This window comes from Borostomias antarcticus, assembly GCF_949987555.1.
Source record: "Borostomias antarcticus genome assembly, chromosome: 23".
Taxonomy (NCBI): domain Eukaryota; kingdom Metazoa; phylum Chordata; class Actinopteri; order Stomiiformes; family Stomiidae; genus Borostomias; species Borostomias antarcticus.
Window position 1 is genome coordinate 5,268,883 of NC_140256.1, and position 20,760 is coordinate 5,289,642.

The 20,760-nt window shown below is 52.4% G+C and overlaps 2 protein-coding genes across 3 annotated transcripts in view; both read right to left on the reverse strand.

Moving 5' to 3' along the window:
* Window positions 1-463: 463 nt before the first annotated feature.
* Window positions 464-5,421, reverse strand: ap3m2 (adaptor related protein complex 3 subunit mu 2). Of its 2 annotated transcripts, none has more exons than XM_084457683.1 (9): window positions 5,348-5,421; window positions 4,533-4,810; window positions 4,202-4,373; window positions 3,923-4,060; window positions 3,631-3,716; window positions 3,397-3,530; window positions 2,147-2,354; window positions 1,849-1,993; window positions 464-1,616 (listed from the first exon to the last, which is right to left on the reverse strand). In XM_084457683.1, the coding sequence occupies exons 2-9, from the start codon at window positions 4,803-4,805 to the stop codon at window positions 1,516-1,518; spliced, it is 1,257 nt and encodes a 418-aa protein (XP_084313809.1). In that variant the 5' UTR covers window positions 4,806-4,810; window positions 5,348-5,421; the 3' UTR covers window positions 464-1,515. The 2 variants fall into 2 exon arrangements, with proteins under 2 accessions (XP_084313809.1, XP_084313808.1); XM_084457682.1 differs by having other exon boundaries at window positions 4,533-4,955; window positions 5,348-5,413.
* Window positions 5,422-6,718: 1,297 nt separating this feature from the next.
* The window catches only part of kat6a (K(lysine) acetyltransferase 6A), a gene marked incomplete at its 5' end in the record, with an annotated part of 24,317 nt that continues 10,275 nt past the window's right edge, over window positions 6,719-20,760 (reverse strand). The window contains 11 exons of the mRNA XM_084457055.1: window positions 6,719-11,724; window positions 13,193-13,454; window positions 13,563-14,237; window positions 14,416-14,602; window positions 14,747-14,978; window positions 15,372-15,465; window positions 15,936-16,097; window positions 18,011-18,152; window positions 18,365-18,480; window positions 19,067-19,179; window positions 19,477-19,823. Coding sequence (XP_084313181.1) covers window positions 8,420-11,724; window positions 13,193-13,454; window positions 13,563-14,237; window positions 14,416-14,602; window positions 14,747-14,978; window positions 15,372-15,465; window positions 15,936-16,097; window positions 18,011-18,152; window positions 18,365-18,480; window positions 19,067-19,179; window positions 19,477-19,823 — 5,635 coding nt within the window. The 3' untranslated portion in view covers window positions 6,719-8,419. The remainder of the gene's footprint in view (window positions 11,725-13,192; window positions 13,455-13,562; window positions 14,238-14,415; window positions 14,603-14,746; window positions 14,979-15,371; window positions 15,466-15,935; window positions 16,098-18,010; window positions 18,153-18,364; window positions 18,481-19,066; window positions 19,180-19,476; window positions 19,824-20,760) is intronic.

The following is a 20,760-nucleotide window of genomic DNA, read 5'->3' on the forward strand; positions in this document are numbered from 1 at the left end:
GCAAATTACGGAGTGGAATTCGATAAGTGGAGCGAGAAGGTAACCAACCCTGCCTCCTCCAGCCACGCTATTCAGGTTTGAGCAAGCGCACATTTTAACCTTTCTTCCTCAAAGTATGTTACCTACATACAATAAACTAACCTCTAAATCTAGCCATCGATAATATCGCGCCCCCGACCACTGTTAATCTGAATGAATATTAGAACAATATTAGTGTAGGTTATAACATAGGCTATTAACATCTACCCAAACACAGAGACCAAATTGAAACACAGACTAAACTGAAACACAGACTAAATTGTAATGCACTATTTTTGAGAGATCTGTGAATAGAATACATGTTCATTGTCAATCACAACCACAGAAATTATAGATACTGAAGATCACTTCAAATTATATTTCTTTATTTTCATACCATAATAAAACTCCATTGGAAACAATTTGACAAACACAAACGCTGGAAACACAAATGCAAAGCATTTCTGGTAGGTACCGTGCCATCAACTATAGTATTGGGGACAGTAAGTGCAAGGTCAGTCAGTATACAGAGAACTAATAGAGGAGATCCAGTCCACTGTTATGGATGGCTAATGAGGGGAGAAATGTCTTTGATTATTAGTCTTTGTGGTTCAAAATGAAAGCCTCTTTAGTGTGCAATATACAGTAGTGCATTCATTACACCATATGAATGCAGAATTTAAGTTATTATGTAAACCACTGGACATTGCAGCAGGCCTTTGCAAAAAGATAATTGGTCTTGGTCATTGAAATGAAAAGACCAATAAATAATATTCTAAAAAGCAAAATGAAAGATGGATAAAACATAACAGACAACAATAGATAAGCACACACAACCTCAACACTACAACCATTTCATTTGCTTTGAAGGGAAAAGTTGATAACATTATGGTAGTGCACAATTGAAGGGAAGGAATTAATGCTCTCATTGTCATAGTCCAGTGTGTTGACTCCAGTGTTGGTGAAAGGCAGACAGATATACATTAGTCTTGACAGAGGAATGGATACAGGGTGTTGTAAACATAAAACTTGGACGGTTGGAGTTAGGGAGGGGGAGAGATAGTAAAGCAACAGAGATTGTGGAATCAAAAGGAATGGATGTAAGACAATGAAGAATTACACTCTTGCTTTCACAATAGAAAGTTAGAAGATATATGTGAAATATATGTGAAAGAAAAACGTAAATGAAACTTAAACTGCACAGAGACAGATTTCAGGCGTTACTACTACAGTGGCTGTAGACACTGATATTATCTAGACTGTGGCGATATTTCTGCACATTTGACTGTGCAAATAACTTCAACAGAGGCTTTGAATGAAGGGGCACTCATTCTGTACTGGTAGACAGTAGAGTCCACAGTTTGTGTGGATAAATCCTGAAATACATTTACACAGGGACTGTAGCATTACATCCCCGTCCTTAAATTTCTCTGTTCCTCGTTAAACCTCCCCCTCTCTTGTAGTGGTTTGGTCCAGTGGCCAGAGAACGGAAAGGTTCTATGTTCGGACCTGGAATTTGCCAGCCTTGGTCATATACTTGATGCCTTTGAAAGGTTTGTACTTCTCACCATACATATCCAACCGATTCACCTTCAGGCCTGCACAAGACATGGACAAAGGAACAAACAATGTCAAGCATTCCTCATTAACTGCATGAAATTTGAATCACAAATGACTTTTTTGACCTCTGCTAGGGACTTAACCTAGATCCTTTTTTGGGACACATCTGGATAAAACTGAGTGATTTGGCGCCACCTAGTGATAAATGTATAATTCCACTACTGTGTGTGTGTGTGTAGCAGCAGCAGCAGCAGTAGTAGTTAGTAGTACCTGAAATGGCCATCTGCTGGATCTTTAACTGGATGTTGATGGTAGGGTTCTCATCTGGTTTGGAGGCCCCAGCCTGCAGGCTCATGGTGCCCTTGAGACTGGGCAGCTTCTGAGGATTGAGCTTACCCACATCCCATGACAAGAGCTGGAGGAAAACATCCATTAAGTAAATTGTTATCATCAGAAACACTTTGGAAAGCTATTTTAAGTAAAATTGAGGATGATTCACTCTTGGACTATTTCACAACCAATATTTCAGAGGCATTTCAGTCCTCAAACATTCACGCACGCATGGTACCTTGGTGACAGGGTCGAATGTGTGTGTTCCTTGGGAAGAGTTGAGGTTGGCGTTGAGCACCCCTCGGGGCAGCTGGCTGGTGACCAGGACAGACTCCACAGATTTGCCCATGGTCTGCTTGGGCCCGAGCGTCAGCTCAAACCGGCCTTGGGAGCTGCCCTCGCGAAACGTGATGTTGTGCTTGACGTACACTGGGATGGCCACCAGGCTGAAGGACAGACACAGAGAGGCTGGTCACTGACAGTACATAGGGCTGGAGAACTGACTACATTAACCACAGTGCACCAGTGACTTGTCTGAGGAGAAACATAAAGATTGATTTTAAGCAATCAGTGAGGAATTAATGTGAAAGAAAAAATGCTGCACATAAAAATATGACATTGTTATAACAGTATTATTGAAAGTTTTACCAAATTTAAGTCAACACATATGCCATATGACCAAACATGCTCTTCCTTTAAAACAAGTGTAGGTTCAAGCTCCAATTACAATGTCAATATACTGTACACTGAAGTTCTTTGTTGACATAAGTGGGTGGAGACCATATTGACAGGGAAACCTGTTAAATATTTAATAAGCAGGAGTGCCTTAATGTTTCTCTGGTGTTGTGCCTGGAGCACATGTCATCCAGCAGTGTTTAATCAGTCTAGGGTTAAACTGGGAGGCAGGGTGAGGGAGTATGGAACTGACAGGGTGAGGGAGTATGGGACTGACAGGGTGAGGGAGTATGGAACTGACAGGGTGAGGGAGTATGGGACTGACAATGTGAAGGAGTATGGAACTGACAGGGTGAGGGAGTATGAGACTGACAGACTGAGGGAGTATGGGACTGAGGGAGTATGGGACTGACAGGGTGAAGGAGTATGGGACTGACAGGGTGAGGGAGTATGGGACTGACAGGGTGAGGGAGTATGGGACTGAGGGAGTATGGGACTGGCAGACTGAGGGAGTATGGGACTGACAGGGTGAAGGAGTATGGGACTGAGGGAGTATGGGACTGACAGGGTGAGGGAGTATGGGACTGAGGGAGTATGGGACTGACAGGGTGAGGGAGTATGGGACTGAGGGAGTATGGAACTGACAGGGTGAGGGAGTATGGGACTGACAGGGTGAAGGAGTATGGAACTGACAGGGTGAGGGAGTATGGGACTGACAGGGTGAGGGAGTATGGAACTGACAGGGTGAGGGAGTATGGGACTGACAGGGTGAGGGAGTATGGGACTGACAACGTGAGGGAGTATGGGACTGACTTCTGGGAGCTGACATGGTAGGAGAGCAGACGGAAATTTCCGTCCGGGGGGATGAAGGACAGGATCCGCTCGGCTTCCCAGCGTTTGAACCGAACACACGGGTGGAAGCTGACGTCGTCCAGGAGCCGAGGGTTCTGGGAATGGTTGAGAGAAACAGATACAGATAGAACATTTGTCACATCCGAGTACGAAATGTAGAGGTTCTCTGGTGGTCAGAGAATAGATGGGACTCACCATGAACGAGAGGGTGAGGTCAGGCATGCCTGTCAGCTTCACACAGGCGTCGATCACTCCCTGGATCTCAGCTGTGATAGTGGAGCCTGTGAATGCATGAGATGGAGAGAGAGAAATGAGCCAGAGACAGAAAGAGAGAGAGAGCATACAGAGAGAAGGCGGGACAAAAAAAAACAAAAACAGGAAAGAGTTTGGGAGAAGAGAAATGCAGATAGTGACAGAAAATAATGATGGCTCTGTTTCCTGGCCAGCATCATGCGCTTAAGGGGGCAGTGTAGTGCTGTAGGCCTACCTGACTTATCGATTATGGCATCAATCTCCTCCACCACATCAAAATAGGCTTCGTTGTTGGTGTACTTGACCCCTGTACGTCGCCATGGCACCACGGAGAGCTGGCCAGTGGGCAGCTGCTCGCCAACATTGGTACTACCTAACAGACAGAATGTATATACATTACGAAGAAGATCACTATTAACCTGCACATTCAGCGTAGTGGAGTCATAAGGGAAGTGTGTACTTTTGAGCATGTGAGATAAACACTTGTGAGTGTGTAGAGAGGCCATCACAGTACCTGTGATAGTGTTGACCACTGTGCGTAGAATGGTGGGTGGCTTAATGAGCTCTTTAAGGATGTTGGATTCCGTGGCCAGCGGAAAGCCATTGTCCAGCATCTCCTCTAACAGCTCATACACTACCACCACATTGTCTTTGATGGCAGCCTCTGTGCACACTCCAAAATAGTCCTGAAAATGAGAGATTGCAGAGGAGGCATTAGAGTTTAGTCGAAGGGTATACGGTCTGTGTAATACAGTCTTAGTGAGCAGTGCAGAGAAGTGGTGACTGGAAGCATGGAAACTTGCTGGTACGTAGGAACGAAGAGGATTAAAACATAACACACGAACCTGGAATGTGTCAACCACTCTATGCAGGAACTCAATGACAAAGAGCGGTGGCACCTCGCTCTGAATGACAGCCACAAAGTAGATGCGGTGCCTGAGGACGCTGATGAGGTAGTGGTGTGGGGTCGGGATCACGGGGGGCACGTTCTCAGGCTCGCTGGCCCGCTCTTGCGCCTCGAAGAAGTAGTCGCACACAGAGCGACTCACAACGCTCTTCCAGTGTTTCTCCAGGAATATGTCCCCCGAGGAGTTCACGAGGAACAGACTGTGGATCATGTTGGCTGACAACAAAGAACCAATAGTCTAATTCAGCGACTTAACACTTAACAGTCCTACCCCGCAGTTTACTCGTTTTAAAGACCAACATGATCAAACAAGCAGCCTGCTATCATACCCCGTACCTGCGGTAGGTGCACAAGAAGACATCTATTCAAGAACGGGACATAGCTTGGATAAGTGACATGGGTGGAAGAAAGGTGACACCGATTCATTAAACATTCGGTCATGCGATCAGGTTCGGCTGAAGCATCAGTTAAGTAGCCTCGCTCAGTGCACTTACACCTAGGTAGCTACTAACAAATATGCGACCGGTTCCCTATTAACTAGTAGGTAGCTACAGTGGGTTTTCAAAGCTGAAGGCCTAACGTTACATTTGTAGCTAGCTATACTCCCTAACATCCGAGTAGACCCCTCCTCCCCTCACCACACGCTAGTCTTGTGACAACCCGCAAGCCCCGTCATACAAATGATTAATAATATCGGTTCATTATTGTTATCAAATACAACTACTATTCATTCTAGTCATATTTATTACTCACCGTTGGCTATAAATGTGTTTCTTCTCGCCTTTGCCGTTTCTCAATGAAAGATTAGAGATCGTCAAACCTCTTCACCGTTAGCTGGAGAAATTGTTAGTCTAGCAGAACCAATCGGATGCAGGAAAAGCCAGCGATGCCCGCCTTTCTAGTACACGTATTGGTCCGTAATACGGAAGTTAAGGACTGTCAGTAACCGATACTTCAATCCTAATTGGACAGAGACCAGTAAACACCAGCTGGACCTCCACACCGATTGGCTCAACGGCTGGGTCGTGTCTGACATTTTGTGTCAAGGCATCGAGCACGCAGAGTATCCGTTTTCATCTTGTGTGGATACATTTTGCAGCATACAACATAGATTCAGTTATTTTGTATCCAACCGTGAAATATTTTCACTGGTTAAATTGACCACTGGAATATTGTGTCAATTATTTGTAGTATTTCACAGAGCAAGTATTTCAGCAGAGCCATTAGCAAGGCTAATACCTTACTCCAATAAAAATCATGGCATTGAATAGATGATAGGCCTAAAATGTGAATTGAAAACTCACTTAAAGAAATACTACCAGGATCCTCACTCTAAAGCACCTACTGTATTTATATTTGGCTACTCTTGAATGCAATTATTGTAAGTCACTTTAGATAAAAGCGTCTACTAAATGACTGTAATGTGAATATTACCATGACTTTATGCTACACCTTGCTGATAAAAAAAAAACTATTACCATGGATTAGGGGTTAGGACAGAGACAGAAGACTTCAAGAAATGCCAAGAAAACATAAATGGCTCAACATAATTTATTTTTGTTTTATGTTAAAATGTACAGAGTTCTTTGAAAGTACTTGCTAAGAAAGAAAAAAAACAAATAAATGGAAATACATACAGGGACAAAGAAAAGAGCAGAGGTAGCTGGACGCAATCAACCTTCACTGTGCGCCAAGCCCCACTGCTCTCTTTATTTTGAGCTCTCTCTTAGCTTACAACTCACCATGTACAATTACAAAGGATACAAAAAGGGAAGCGATATAAACAGACAGAAATATACTGAGCTCATTTTTACATGCCTCTTAAATGTAAGGAAGTCGTCCTATACACACACAAAATATCAAAACAAAAGAAAAGAACTCTAAGTGACCTTTAGATATTAGTTTTTTCCTTTTGTTTTAAAATAGCATTAATATACTACACAAAGATAGAAAACTCTAGAGATGAGATGGAATGGAGAGGTTAAAGGCATCTTAAATTCACTAAAAGTGAGTGGTAATTTTTTTTAGTTTTGAATTTCTTAATAATATTACCCAAGAGTCGAGCTAAAAAATATGTATTGTTTTTTTCCTGAAACAGAAGTGAAAAAAATGACAGTACCAATATCAATGTCAGAATCTCCTTTTTATATTATAGAAAAAACATTTTCTCTACAATAGTTTTCTAAAGTCAAAAAGAGTCAGCTTGTGTCATAAAAGAAAGCTGCCCAGTCTGATAAAATTCAGAGAAGAACAAAAACAAACAAAATAGTACACACAAATAAAATATGAAACGTCAGGTCTGTAAGAAAAGAGTATCCTCATTTGACTTGAATACTGGAACACTGAGCAAATGGGTTGACTCCTCCCAACTCTATCCCAATGCGGTATAGTAGCCATCCTGACCACATGCAGCACTCCTCGCCTCCTGCCCTGCATGTGGGTGTGTGAGGGCCAGCTCAGTGCACTGGATGTGGCATTGGCCACCCCTCTGGGGCATGACGGTCCATAGCCTTACACCAGTCGATGGGAAGTGCAGGCTTATAACAAACACCAGTTTAACAGAAAACACCATTCATAGAGGATGCCTTGACCTCTGTGGGTCACTAACACTTAATGAAGTGGGCTCAGCTTCCAAAAGCTGACTTTCCTTAAAGCAACTGGGTTGAAATGTCTCCGTCTGTGTGTCCTGCGGATGGTGAACTGCATGGGCTGACATTATACACCTTCAGTCAGTGGAGTGTGACCGGACTGTGAGCGCTGCACCGACTCTGAGCTGCCACCGAGGGGAGACAGCAGGAGTGTGCTGTGGATTGGGAAGTACCAGAATATTTACATCTAAACGTTTCAGAACTGCGGTTTATACTGTTGCCCTGTGGATGGGGTTAGCAATGCTACTTTTTTCCTTGTGGACATACTAGTGATAGTGACCTTCTCCTCTTGTCACCGTGTTCCTCTGGGCCCTGATTCACATCATTCTACCAGGAAGACAGACTCTGGACCTCTCACACTCTCCACTAAGGCCCACCTCTACTCCTATGCAAGTAGTGCCTCGGCTATGGAGCTGTGTGTGCTTATGTACTTCAGAGTGGGTGTGTTCGAGTATCGGAGTGAGATGCTGAATCGCCATTCCAGAATGCCACACATATAAAGACCCAAGCATAGATAGGTTGGACTGCACACAAGTATTTTCAATGGTCGTCAAAATGAAACAAACAACAAAAAATTCAAAATTATATAAAAAAAGCACGAGTCCATCTACAATTATCATCGTCTCTTTTTTAAGGTAAGGCTTCCTATGTCAATTACAAGATTGTGTGCATGGTTGAATATATATTCAGTTACCCACATTTTGTTTTTCCTTTCTCAGTTTGACATGTAAGGTCCTCCGAAGTCTTCAAGTCACTCTTCCTCCTCCTCCTCCTCCTCCTCCTCCCCCACACTACTCCTGGGCTCTAGGAGTGGTAAACACAGTGGGGGAGGCCCTTGGACCAGCGTTCAGCCGTGACAGAGGGGAGTGTGTCGGTCTGACTAGAGCAGGCCGCAACACCAGAGGTCCATTTACACACAACCTCAGTCCCGCCAGCCCACTCCCTACACAGCCAGCTCGGGGGAGGGGGGGTGGGAGATGGGGGAGGGGGGGGGGGGTAGGGGTGAGTCCAACTGAACGCAACAAAATGACAACATACAAAACAGGAAATAGGAAGTCCCTCTCTCCCTCTGGCGCCTGCTCGGGCTTTGGAGAGGGTGAATACATGTTGAGTATATCCTCCAGAGCGTGTGTCAGGTCGGGTCCCGCCCCGTCTCTCTGCGCTTGTTCTCTGGTGCTCATCTGCTCATGTAAGGCGACTGTTTGGGGACGCCGGCGTAGCTGTGGTGCGGGGTGCTCGTGTACATCATGTTGCCGTGGTGATTAGGCTGCATGGGCTGCTGCGGGTACCCCTGGCCCCCCATCATGCCCATCTGCATCTGCATGGGGTACTGGGCCGGCTGGTTCATGTAGGGCGGGTTGCTGTGGTACCCGCTGTTCATCATGGGCTGCGGCATGCGGTAGCCGGCCGACATGGCGTTGAGCGGGTTCATGTTCATGGTGTTGTAGGCGGCCGGCGTGGTCATGAGGTTGGGCATCATGCTGCGCTGCACGGCCAGGGCGCGCGGCGAGCCCTGCATGGCCACGGCGCCCGAGCTGCGTCCGTAGAGCTGCTGCTGGTGGGGGGACGGAGCCAGCTGCTGGGTGGCCTTGGAGCGGATGGAGATGTGGCCCTTCACCGTGGCCATCTGGCCCTGCAGCCGCTGGGTGTGCGGCGGAGGGGGAAGGCCGATGTTGGCGGTGGGCATGTTGCACTGCAGCTGCAGGGAGCCCAGGTTCATGGTGCCGGCCCCCAGGTTGGGGGGCGGGGTCATGGTGGGCTGGCCCTGGGACAGAGGGGGGTGGGGGGACGGGGCCAGCTGGGCCAGGCCGGAGTTGGACAGGGACACGCTGGTGGCGTAGGAGGTGACGGAGGACGAGTGGGAGTAGGGCATGGCGTGCGGGTCCATGATGGTGTTGGTGAGCTGCTGGAGCTTGGCCAGGCTGAAGGTGGCCGAGGGCTGCGCGTAGCCGCCGGCGCCGAAGTCCTGGCCCATCCTCTCGTAGAGGCTGCGGCCGCCACCGCCGCCGCTCTCCGGGATCTCCATGATCATGGGCGTGGAGGCGAAGCCGTTACCCATACTGCACTGGGACAGCGATTGCTGCTGCTGTTGTTGTTGCTGGGGAGGGGGCGGGGGGGCGGAGGGTGGCGGCTGGGGGTTGGGCCCCTGCTGCTGAGACTGCTGGGATACCTTCTTCTGGGACTGCTGGCTGGTGCTGGGCGGCCTCTCGATCACGCAGCTCTGCGGCGACTTGATGCCGCAGTTGGGCGCGTTGGCAGACGGCGGCGGCGGCGGGGGCTGGGGCTGCTGGGCGACGCCCCCTGGTCCGCCGTTGGGGCCAGGGCCGCTCTGCTGGATGAGGCTGCAGCTGCCCATGGCCATCTGGGAGCCCGCCACCACGCCGCCGCCGCCGGACGACGTCAGGCCCGGGGCGGGGACGAAGGAGCAGCTGTTGGCTTGCGAGGAGGCCGAGGAGGGCGTGGCCGAGTTGGAGGAGGAGGCGGCGGACGAGGAGGACGACGCCGAGGCGGCCGCCACCGCCGCCGCCGACATGCCCCCTCCGCCGCCGTTGCTGCCGCCCCCTCCGCCGTTGCCGCCGCCCATGGTGGAGTCGTAGCTGCTGGGGTTGTCGTAGTTCTCCGTGGTGCTCTCGATGCTGCCCAGGTCGCTGAAGCCGCTGTCCACCACCTGCTGAGAGTGGTCCGACACGGACGGCACGTCCATCATGGGGCTGGTCTCCATGTTCTGCTGGGAGGGCGCCGACAGAGAGCTGGGGTGCTCGGGGGTGATCTGGGTGTACCCCCCTCCTCCCCCTCCCGCCCCCGTGGGACCCGTCTGCCCCTGCCCCGTCTCGCCCATCACCCCGGGGGCAAGCCCGGGGCTGTTGACGGAGCGGACGGACTGGCTAGGCAGGGGGGGCATGGGCGGGTTGGGTAGCGGGCTGCTGTGCTGGGAGGCCCCGCACTCCTCCACCAGGGCCAGGGCCTCCTCCTCGGGCTCCCGGTAGCTCTGCAGGGTGCGGCAGGCGGCCAGGGTCTCCTCGCAGTCCTGGTAGGCCCCGTGGGCCTCGGCCTCCTCGTCCTGGGCCTCGCCCTGGGTCAGCGACTGGACCGCCTGCACCGTCTCCAGGTCCAGCTCGTTGCTGTGGTGGTGGGCGTGGTGCGGGTGGTGGCCCAGCTCCTCCTTGAAGTCGGGGTGCTGGTGGGGGTGCGGGTGCGGGTGGGGGTGCGGGTGCTGCGGCTCCATCAGCATGGTGACGGCTTTGTCCTCGGGGTGCAGCGGCGCCAGCTCCATGGGCTCAGGGGGCGCGGCGATGGCCGTGACCGCCTCCACCGCCGCCGCAGCCGCCGCCGACTCCTCCTGCTCCCGCCTCCGCCTCTCGTCCTGCGCGTCCGTCGGCCGGCACTTCACCTCCTGGAGCTCCTCCTCCGCCTCCTCCTCCTCCTCTTCCTCCTCCTCCTGCTTGCTTACGTATTCCCGGCTCGTCGCGCTGCCCTGAATGTCTAAAAAAGTCTCGCCGCCCTGCGGCTCCTCCTTCACGGGCGGCGAGCTGGCCGGCGAGGGGGGCTCTTCCTCCTCCTCCTCGTCTTCCTCCTCCTCTTCCTCGGAGTCCTGGGTCTTCCTCTTCTTGCTGCTGCTGCTGCTGTTGCTCTTGTCCTCCAGGTGCCCGTCGCCCTCGTCGTCCGCGTCGTGGTCGTCGCTGCGTCTGCTGCCCGAGCCTGGCATGGCCGCCATCCTCCTGCTGCTGGCGCCGCTGCCCAGGCTGGCGCACTCTTCATCCTCCCTCTCCTCGTCCTCCTCCTCCTCCCTCTCGGCCATGTCCGCGTCCACCCTGGCCTGGGGGGCCCGGGGGCCTGCGGAGGACGGGGACAGCAGCGGCCTGGACGGCGGTCGGCCGGGCTTCTCCTCCCCCCAGCCTCTCTCTCTCTCCGCCTCCTCCTCCTCTTCCTCCTCGGGCTCGGACACCGGGGGCGGCTTGGGGGCGGGCGGGCGCAGGGCGGGATTTTTGGGCGGTCGCCCCCGCCTCTTGGGCACCTTCAGTTCGACGGGCTTGGGGAGGTAGTCGTCCTCTTCGTCCGAGTCTTTGCGCTTGCTGGTGCCGTCGGCGGCCGGGGTCCGGGACGCCCTCTTGCAGGCCCGATCCTCTAGCTGGCCCGCGGGCTTGTCCATCCCCTGGTCCAGCAGCCTCTGGCGCTCCTGCTCCTGCCTCTCCGCCTCCTCCTGGGCGCGCTGCAGGTACCAGCTGCGGGGCTTGCGCCCGGGCTTCATCTTGATCTTGGGAGGCGGGGGGTCTCCCGACTGGGTCAGACCGCCGTCTCCGACCCCCTGGCCGGCTCCGCTGCCGGGCTTCCTCCCCGGCCTCTTCTTCCAGTGGAGGGGCTTGCGGCTCTTTCCCTTGGGCCAGCCTTTCTTCTTCTTGACGGGGGCGTCGGGGTTGGAGGCGGGGGTGTCGCCGGGGGCCGTCGGAAGGGTGGGGGCCGGCTTCAGCGCTGGGGTGAGCTCTGTGGTGGCGACAGAGAGAGAATTTAGCATATTTTATCCACACTCCGGATACATGCTCGCTCAGTCATTCAAGAACATACTACCACAAAGATACAAGTACTCTCTCAACCGGGGCTGCATGATTAATCGTGTATTTACTGTTATTGCAATTTTAGAATAATTTTTTGCAAATATACTAATCGCTAAAGGCTGCGATGCATAATGCATTCCTTCGCCCGCTGTATTAAAAATCACAAATTCCTGGTTTAAACAGCTCTCCTCAGCATGACAGAAAAACCACAGTAATGCTGACGAATCACGGGCACTCCCTCAAGTTCGCTGTAAGCAACTTCACTAGTTTTGGCTGACATGTTGGACGATCGACTATAAACGTACCTAGCGTAGGTAGTGCTAGGCTATTCTAGGTAGGTAGGTACCACTAGCTAGCAATTTTGCTAAAGTTAGATTCTTATTAGATTCCGTTTCTGCAGTGGATGGCAAAACCTCAAAATAAGACTATCAGCAGCCATGTAGTTAAGACACAGCTCGTCAACTCCATCATCGTTAGTGCTACTTCCAACATGAATCGTTCAGTGTGATCTGGGAGTTCAGCTGATGTGGTACTAACGTTACTACAGGCTAGGTCCGTTTTTATTCCTCTGTCCCCCTCCGTAGTGCCAAATAAATGAAGCAAGTTTGTTGCTTTAAGTTTTGAGTTGGATGTTGTCTGAGAATAGGCTAGATGCTAGCCATGTGATGGGCAGGTGTGCCATATGGAGGATCCGCTACCAGCGGCAGCTTGATGCGACCTGTCAAGTCTAATAACCATGACTAAAATAACACTGAGCGTCAAAGGCACTGAGGCAATGACGACACAGTCTTTGCCCTCAAAAGATATCTCACCTCATTCCTTAAACTCAGACCGTATGGTTTAAAAAAACTCAGGGGAGACCCTCATGTTACAAACGGGAAGCTTGTTCATCAATTCTGCTTATGTTGGTACCCAATCTGGTTTTTAATCACAGAGGGCTTACGTGGTATTAACTATTATTTTATTATATCGTCTAAACACAAATCCTTTTATCCAGACAAGCATAATAATGCTGTAAAAAGTAATTTAAAAACACTAACGGCACTACATTTTGGGTTGCGCATTTCATAAGGCTGAAACGTACGTCAGGTCGTTCATGATGAGCGTAACTGAATAGACTTTAATGCTGATTTATTATCTATTATTATGTTATTGAATGCAAAAATCTGTGTCAGTGGACCTGGAAGCACAGATACTGTACAAACAGTGTAGAATGATTGTTGCAGCCCCTCGAATCACCTTGTTTTTATATGGAAGTGGCACCATAGTTAATTAATAATGACACTCAATAATCACACTCAATAATCGCGATTACAATATCAGGCAAAACAATTGCGATTATTCACTTTTTGTCATGATAAGATCAGCCCTACTGTCCGCAAGCTGTCCCAACTCACCGTCCTCCTCCGACTCGGTGAGGTTGGAGCGGCGGCCCCTCTTGAGCGGCGGGTCGGCGTGCCTCACGGCGGAGCGGGCGGGGGGGTAGCGCCGTAGCGGGTGCCCCATCGGGGTCTCCTCCTCCAGCCGGGGCATGGGCCTCTCGGAGTCGGAGTCGGCGAAGGGCTCGTCCAGCACCTCGGTGGTCTCGGAGATGGTCTCGGTCACCACGCTGCTGTGGGGGTGGCTGCGCTGGCGGACGCGCCGCTTACGCAAGGGCTTCTGGGGGAAGAGACGGGGAAAGATGAAATATATCCCGACGGCGTATCTTTGTGCTCGAATAAGGCGTGGCTAGTCCGTCCTATGAGTGTGCGCTGTGTTGTCCCTCACCTTGCATTTGAGTCCCATAGGCGGCTTGGTTAGGATGGGCGGGGAGCGCTCCTCGTCGTCGTCGTCATCGTCGTCGTCGTCGTCCTCTTCCTCGCTGCTCTCGCTGAAGCAGCTGCGTCTGACCGGCGGAGGCTCGCTGAGCCGAGGCGCCAGGGGGAGCTGGGGCAGCGCCTCCCCCCGGGACTCCTCGCTCAACCTGGGCTTGGGGCCTCGCTTCTTCCTGGGAGGGCGCCCTCTGCTGCGCGGTGCCGGAACCGCAGGGTGGCGGGGCACCTCCGAGGGCCTGATGCACGTGGTCTCGGCCTGTCTGTCTAGGGAGAAGAGGGACGGCGTGCTGCCCGAGGAGGCTGCGGTCTTTGCCACCTCCCCCTTGTCCTCGTCATCCCCGACCCTCATCTTGGGGGGTCTCCCTCTCTCCCGGGGGCCGTCCTTCACCTTGCCCCAGGGCCAGTTCTTGGGCGGGCGCCCCCGGCCCCTGCGTTCCCCGTTGGCAGGGGGAGGCGGGCGGGGGACGGGGACAGGCAGAGGGCAGCGGACGGGGGAGGAGGCAGGAGAGCTCTGGCTGGTGGGGAACCCTGGGAAGCACTTTCTCTCCTCCTCCTCCTCCTCCTCCTCCTCCTCCCTCTCTCCGTGCAAGTGCCAGGACAGCGGGGACACCTTGTGGCTCGGTTTGACCTGCTCCTAAAAAGACAGAAAAAACAAACCTGAGCCGGGAAAGATATCCTGAAACCAAACAAAGTCTACAGTACGTAATTATCACACCCATACATGAATACCTCCACTTCCATCTTCGACTCGAACAACGACAAACTAACGAAAAGAGATTCAAGAGAGCAGGGCGGTCCTTCCTCACCTCCTTGCGGCCGTCCTCCTCGACCTCTTCCTCTTCCTCGTCCTCCTCCCCGTCTGACACCACCGTGTTGGTGACGACGACGGGCGTCCAGCGGAGACAGTCGGGGTCCACCTCTAGCTGCCGTGGCCGAGCCTGGAGGCGGGCCATGTGGGTGGAGACCAGCTTCTCCCTCCGCACTAGGACCAGCCTGGGGCGGCCGAGGGGAGGAGACGGGGAGGGGTCAGTGAGGGGTCGAACCGTCACAACGTACACACGGCGGTTTCAAACCGTTTGTGGAATTGTGTTTATATAACACATATTATTTGTGTGTGTGTGTGTGTGTGTCCCTCACCTGTCTCCACGCTGCTCCAGCATGTTGAGGTGGTCCAGGGAGGTGGTGATGTCCTGCGGGCAGATGCCCGTGATCTTGCTGAGGCGGCGGATGGTGAGCTGGCGGTCGCGCACCTCGTGGAGACACTCCAGCACCACGCTGCGCCAGTAGGCCATGTAGGACAGGCGGCCCAGGTCCGACAGAGGCTTCTCGGGGGAGCCCGGCTGCCCCTCTCTCTTAGACAGCAGGTAGCCTGGAGAAGGGGGGAGGGGGGGGTGAGGACAGAGCACGGGTCAAATACTTCAGCTGCTCATTTAACACCTTCCTACTACAGCAGTTAACATTTATCTAGAATCGTTTGACGTTCACACATCCACTCCTACTAGTAAAACGTCTGACAAGAAACGCTGAGCGAGCCTGCCCGCGTGGGGGGGGGGGATCGATACCGTTTCCGATTCGCCCGCCCAGGAATTGAACCGCTCGTGGGACAGAGATTAACGGGAGCCCGTCTGAGGCTCGAGATTCCACACGCGGTTAAATTCCTGTGACTGGGAAGTGGAATTCTGATGGCAGCGGCCCAAGCTCGCCGGCGCAGAGCGCGCTTGTTGGCACGGCCCCCGGCGCGAAGCCCCGGCGGACGGCTTACTGAAGTCGATGAGGAACCTCCCGTAGCCCTGGCGCTGGTACTGGGGAAGGATCATGATGCAGGACACGTTGTACTTCTGTTGACAGTGCTTCTCCTGGAGAGAGAGAGATAGACACACACACACACACATAAACACACATTCCAGCGGGAGGGAAGAGGTATGGAAACGCACTCAGAGCAGGACTAGGGGGCATAGGGGGCTGTGTGTGTGTGTGTGTGTGTGTGTGTGTGTGTGTGTGTGTGTGTGTGTGTTTGTTGGGCTTCTGAAAGACCCCCCCCCTCCCCTCCCCACCACCACCCCAATTGCTGTTTTTTTGGCAGCCAGTGTGAATATTAAGCACAGCACCTGCGTGCGTGCATGACAGGGGCTGCTGGCCCGGCACGCGCTGCTGCACACGTTATCTGCATTCTGGAAGATTCTGTACGATGCTGGCACAGACACCGAGGTCACCCGGGTCCACCTGTGTTCGTTTAGTTCCCTCTCTCCCCCTGTGCGGATTACTGTTCCCTACGCGGACAGGGGGAGCGACCGGGCCGAGGGCTGACCCTGGCGGCTTGCCGTACCTTGGAGAAGTATCCGACCAGGTGGCAGCCCTTGCTGTCGTTCTGGGTCAGCACGTAGAAGAGGAAGGGTTCCACGTCGTAGTAGAGCGTCTTGTGGTCCAGGAACAGCTTGGCCAATAAGCACAGGTTCTGGCAGTAGATGGTGCTGACGTTCCCGTCCACCTGAAGCGACACAACGCGTCACATGGTGTCGCTGCGCCACAATTGCCAAATTTCCCCGGGCACAAAATGGTTATTCCCCCACCCCAACAACACTTCAGTTTCCTTAATCGACGCACGAGCCGCTGTTCTGCTCTGACACAGACACCCGTGGGACGCTGGAGTCGATAGCTATGCTACGGTCTCAGACAATGAAGCCAATGATCTCAGCCTCGCTGTCTAGCGTGTGCGTGCGAGAGAGAGAGAGAGAGCAACGGAAAGACAGAGAGAGAGAGAGAGCAACAGAGAGAGAGAAAGAGAGAGTAATGGAGAGAAAGAGAGAGAGAGGCGGAGGAAGCATGGCTCTCTGCCAGACATCCCAGCTATCCTACTCTAGTGCTGAGTGAGGACAGGCTTGCAGAGACAGTGAAATAGGAGTTGCAGATGCCATCCAATCCGCCTCTGCTCCCCACATGGTGGGACTGGCGGTGCCAAGCCACCGGGGCCGCCGCGGTTATCAATGTTACCGGTGTTACATGGTGTTCGGGGGCACACACCCATTACATGACTTGCTGTCCCCACCGTCGTTTAGCTTATTTAAATAAAATAAAATAAAATAGAAGAAACGGAAATTACATCCATTAATTCTTTTATTTTCTCGTATCGGCACACGTTCATCCCCCTCCGCGTGCAGCGTGAGTCACAGGCAGCACAAGAGTAGTGGAGTCAGATTCCACTCATCACATGACGAGAGTAAGCTAGCACCAACCTACAGGCCTATCAGATCACCTGCTGTAAGACACAGCCATTAATAAGCTTAAAAAATAATTTGATTAATGAATCACTTTAAGGCCATCACATATACATTATTTACCTATTTTACAGAGCCAGGCATCCACTAAGGCAGCACCATTCATTCTCCAAAAAGACATCTCCTCCACATTCACACTCACCATCGGAAACTGGAATAATGTCTTTTAATAATTAATAATTTTAATAATGTCAATTTTTTTATTAATATACCTACATTAATATAAATGCCTGCGCTGTTCAAAGAAATACACGCCCGAGCAATTATAGGAAGTTTTATGGGTATGATCAATGTAATATTAGCTAGCAAGCCAACTAAACTAGCTAGCCAACTCTAAATATGGAACAGGCTGGGGATGTTTAATTCACTCCAGGCGGTAAACAGTCTGATTACGTGAAAGCTTTTATTCTGTTGATGGATAGACTATCTTTGTTTGAAGTAGGCTACTTTGAACAAAATCACTTACAAGGGCAAGGCATCTCTCAGACTGGCCTATGGTCACTAAACTCACTCACTGAAGGTGCAACTCGCGTGCTACATAAATAAAATGTTCGGTGTTGTCGTCCTGAGTTTATTAACCAACGGGAAAAAACTCTTCACTGTGGCCTCGGTACCAGCCAGTGGACTGACCAGGCCATCTCCCACCCCTGGTCAGAGCAAGACCGTTCATGGTACGTTAGAGGGACGTTCCTCAAGTGGCCTCACAGGCTGAAGCACATGTAGTCAGTTCCAACTCTGGCTACAAAACGGATGAAAGAATGTTTCCCATGTAGAACACAAAGGAGGCGCGGAGCGAAGCTCTCAGACCTACAGCTCTGTGGATGAGGCAGGAAGTCCTTGACGAGTGGCAGTGACACCTAACAGGATGTGGCCTGGTGAGGCGGTGGCAGCCTGTGTGTGGTTTGTGGCAAGGCTGTGGCCCGCTCGCTCTCTCTACTTCACACAGTCATCCTCTCTCTCTCGCACACACACACACGCGCACACACACGAACACGCGCGCGCACACACGCACGCACAAGAACACGCACACACACACGAACACGCACACACACACAAACACACACACACAAACACACACACACAAACACACACACAAACGCGGCGGCGGTTCCCTTTCCTCCCTCACCTCGAACACAGAGACGTTGTCCTTCCTGTAGATCTCGTTGGCCGGGGGGTGGAACCAGCTGCACTTGCGCATGTGTTGGTAGAGGATGCTGCGACTCTTCATGTACCGCAGGCAGAACTCACACAAGTAGAGCTTGGGAAGCCTACGGGGGGGGAGGGAGGGGTGTGTGAGTGGGGGGGGGGGGGGGGAGAGGGGTGTGTGAGTGGGTGGGGGGGGGGGGAGGGGAGCGGGGAGCAGAGAGGAAACGAGAGTAAATGTGAGAAACTAAAGACTGGTAGAGAACATGAAATAAGGTGGATATAGGCGTATACGATGTACAGGCGTTATATTGGGAGGCTGAGTGCGTTTGTTTACCTGCTGTACTCCTGCGGGTACGGAGACGAGTACCAAGTCTGGATCTCAAACTTCCCAAACTCGATGACGGACGGACAACGCATCTGAGGGTCTGGGGGCCCAGTCACTCCCACTTTCTGTTTGGGGGAGAGGGAGAGGGAGAGGGAGAGAGAGAGAGAGAGAGAGAAAAAGAGAGGGAGAGGGAGAGGGAGAGGGAGAGGGAGAGGGAGAGGGAGGGAGAGAGAAGGAGAGAGAGAGAGAGGGGGAGAGAGAGAAGGAGAGAGAGAAGGGGGGTCAGGTACAAAGCTTTTACACCAAGGACAGGTTTTCTACAGGGGATTAGGAGAGCATGGGGCACACAGACAGATTACACACCAGGGATTACTGGCCTGTCCCCTATTTCACACAGCCTACTAGCTCCTCTGGATACATCAGTCACACACACACACACACACACACACGACATGCAAGTGGAGGTGCTATGCGGCATACACACACACACACACACACACACACACACACACACACACACACGACATACAAGTGGAGGTGCTATGGGGCATACACACACACACGACATGCAAGTGGAGGTGCTATGCGGCATACACACACACGCGTGGTCACACTCACAAAAGCACAGTGTTGCGTGCCCACCCATCTGCCTGCAGTATTATTATAAGTAACACAAATTATTGCCACACACACACTCACGCTGACGAGTACCTGCAGCGCCAGCTCCTGGATGTGTCTGAACAGCTCGATGTCCTTCTCCGTCAGGTTCTCGTGGCCCGGCAGCTTGTCCTCATCCTCGCGCCAGTCGCTGCCCTCCTGATTGTCTGCGGGGACGAAACCACAGTCCGTCAGAGGGACATGTCTAGACAGGGGGGGGGGGGGGCGGGGGGCGAGACACGCCGAAGGCATGACACCGGAACACGCGGCTTCAGACCGAGCAAGCGACCGGCTCTGACCGTCCTGTATCTACACCAGACTGGACAAGGTCGGTCCTGAGGGACGGGCTGAGTGCACGGTCCAGACACTCCATCCTCACATGTACCGGCCGAGGGGGGGGGGGGGGGGGGTGCGTCCCGGCGGCGTTCGTGCGCACACGAGAGAGAGAGGCGGCGGGCCCTCACCTGTCCTGTCGTCGCCGTCTCCCTTGCGGCTGGCCTTCTTGCGGATGCGGTACTGCTGGGAGTAGTCGACCACCTCCTGGCGCGCCTTGCGTCCCTCGGGCGAGGGCGTGAAGAACTTGGTGAGGGCGTCGATCAAGCCCTTGGTCTTCTTGTTGAAGCGCAGGCCGCCCGACGCCGGGTCGTCCTCGCGCAGCGAGAAGAGCAGCCGGTCGTCGCCGGGGTAACCCTCGCACGACGAGCTCGAGGAGGAGTGCGGGGAGGAGGAGCCCTGCGAGCGGCGGTCCGCCCCGCGCTTCCGCCGGCCTCGACCGCCCGGACCCCGCAGCTTCTTGAACGGCCGTCCCGGTCTGATATGAGAGAGAGAGAGAGAGAGAGAGAGAGAGAGAGAGAGGGGGGGGGAGGGAGAGGGAGGGATAGAGAGGGAGGGGGGGGGAGAGAGAGAGAGTGAGAGAAAGAGAGCGAGAAAGAGAGCGAGAGAGGGGAGAAACAGGAGATTAACCAACGTTTTACTTTCAAACAACACCCGACGGCACTAGGGCTGGGTTGAGAAAATCAATTTTACAATTCAAAATCGATCTTCATTTGAATTAACGACAATCGATTCATGACTCCCGAGATCGATCTTTTAAAATATGCTTTTTCCCGTGGATGCTTGAAGCTTTACACCCATTAATCTGGCGTGTTAGAGTTAGTAATGTTAGAGCTGAGCTAGCTAGCTATGTAGTTAACACTCCGGCTTATAAGTTTAGCTATCTACTGCCAATAGCTAGTTCATATAATTTAGCTAGCTAGCTAACACATTAGTAATATAATCATTCTGATCAACTGAATCATAAGTCTGATCTTTAGCTGACGTTGAAAAGACACCTAGCGAGCTAACTGTTAGCTCGCTAGCTGACGGAAGGCGCCAACATCCGGTTTCATGGAAGTTTCAAAATAAAGCTCAGTGGAAAGACATTCAGTTCTCCAGACTGGTCATTCTCACTCTCATTTAAACATTAATATTTAATAATGCACCAGGGTAATGGGTAAGGGTAATAATGCACCAGGGTAGCCAAATTGGTGCTGTGAATTGATATGGAATCAAATCGGAAATCGAATCAGGATCTTGTGAATCGGAACTGAACCGTTTGGTTGAATCAGAGTTGATACCCGGCCCTAGACGGCACCGTTCTGCTATGACCGTCTGACCGCTCTGGGCTCCCGTACGTGTCATCCTAATTCCTCTAGGTTACCCACAGTCTGGACTGCTCCAGATAGATCCCAGAGCGCCACAGAGCTTCC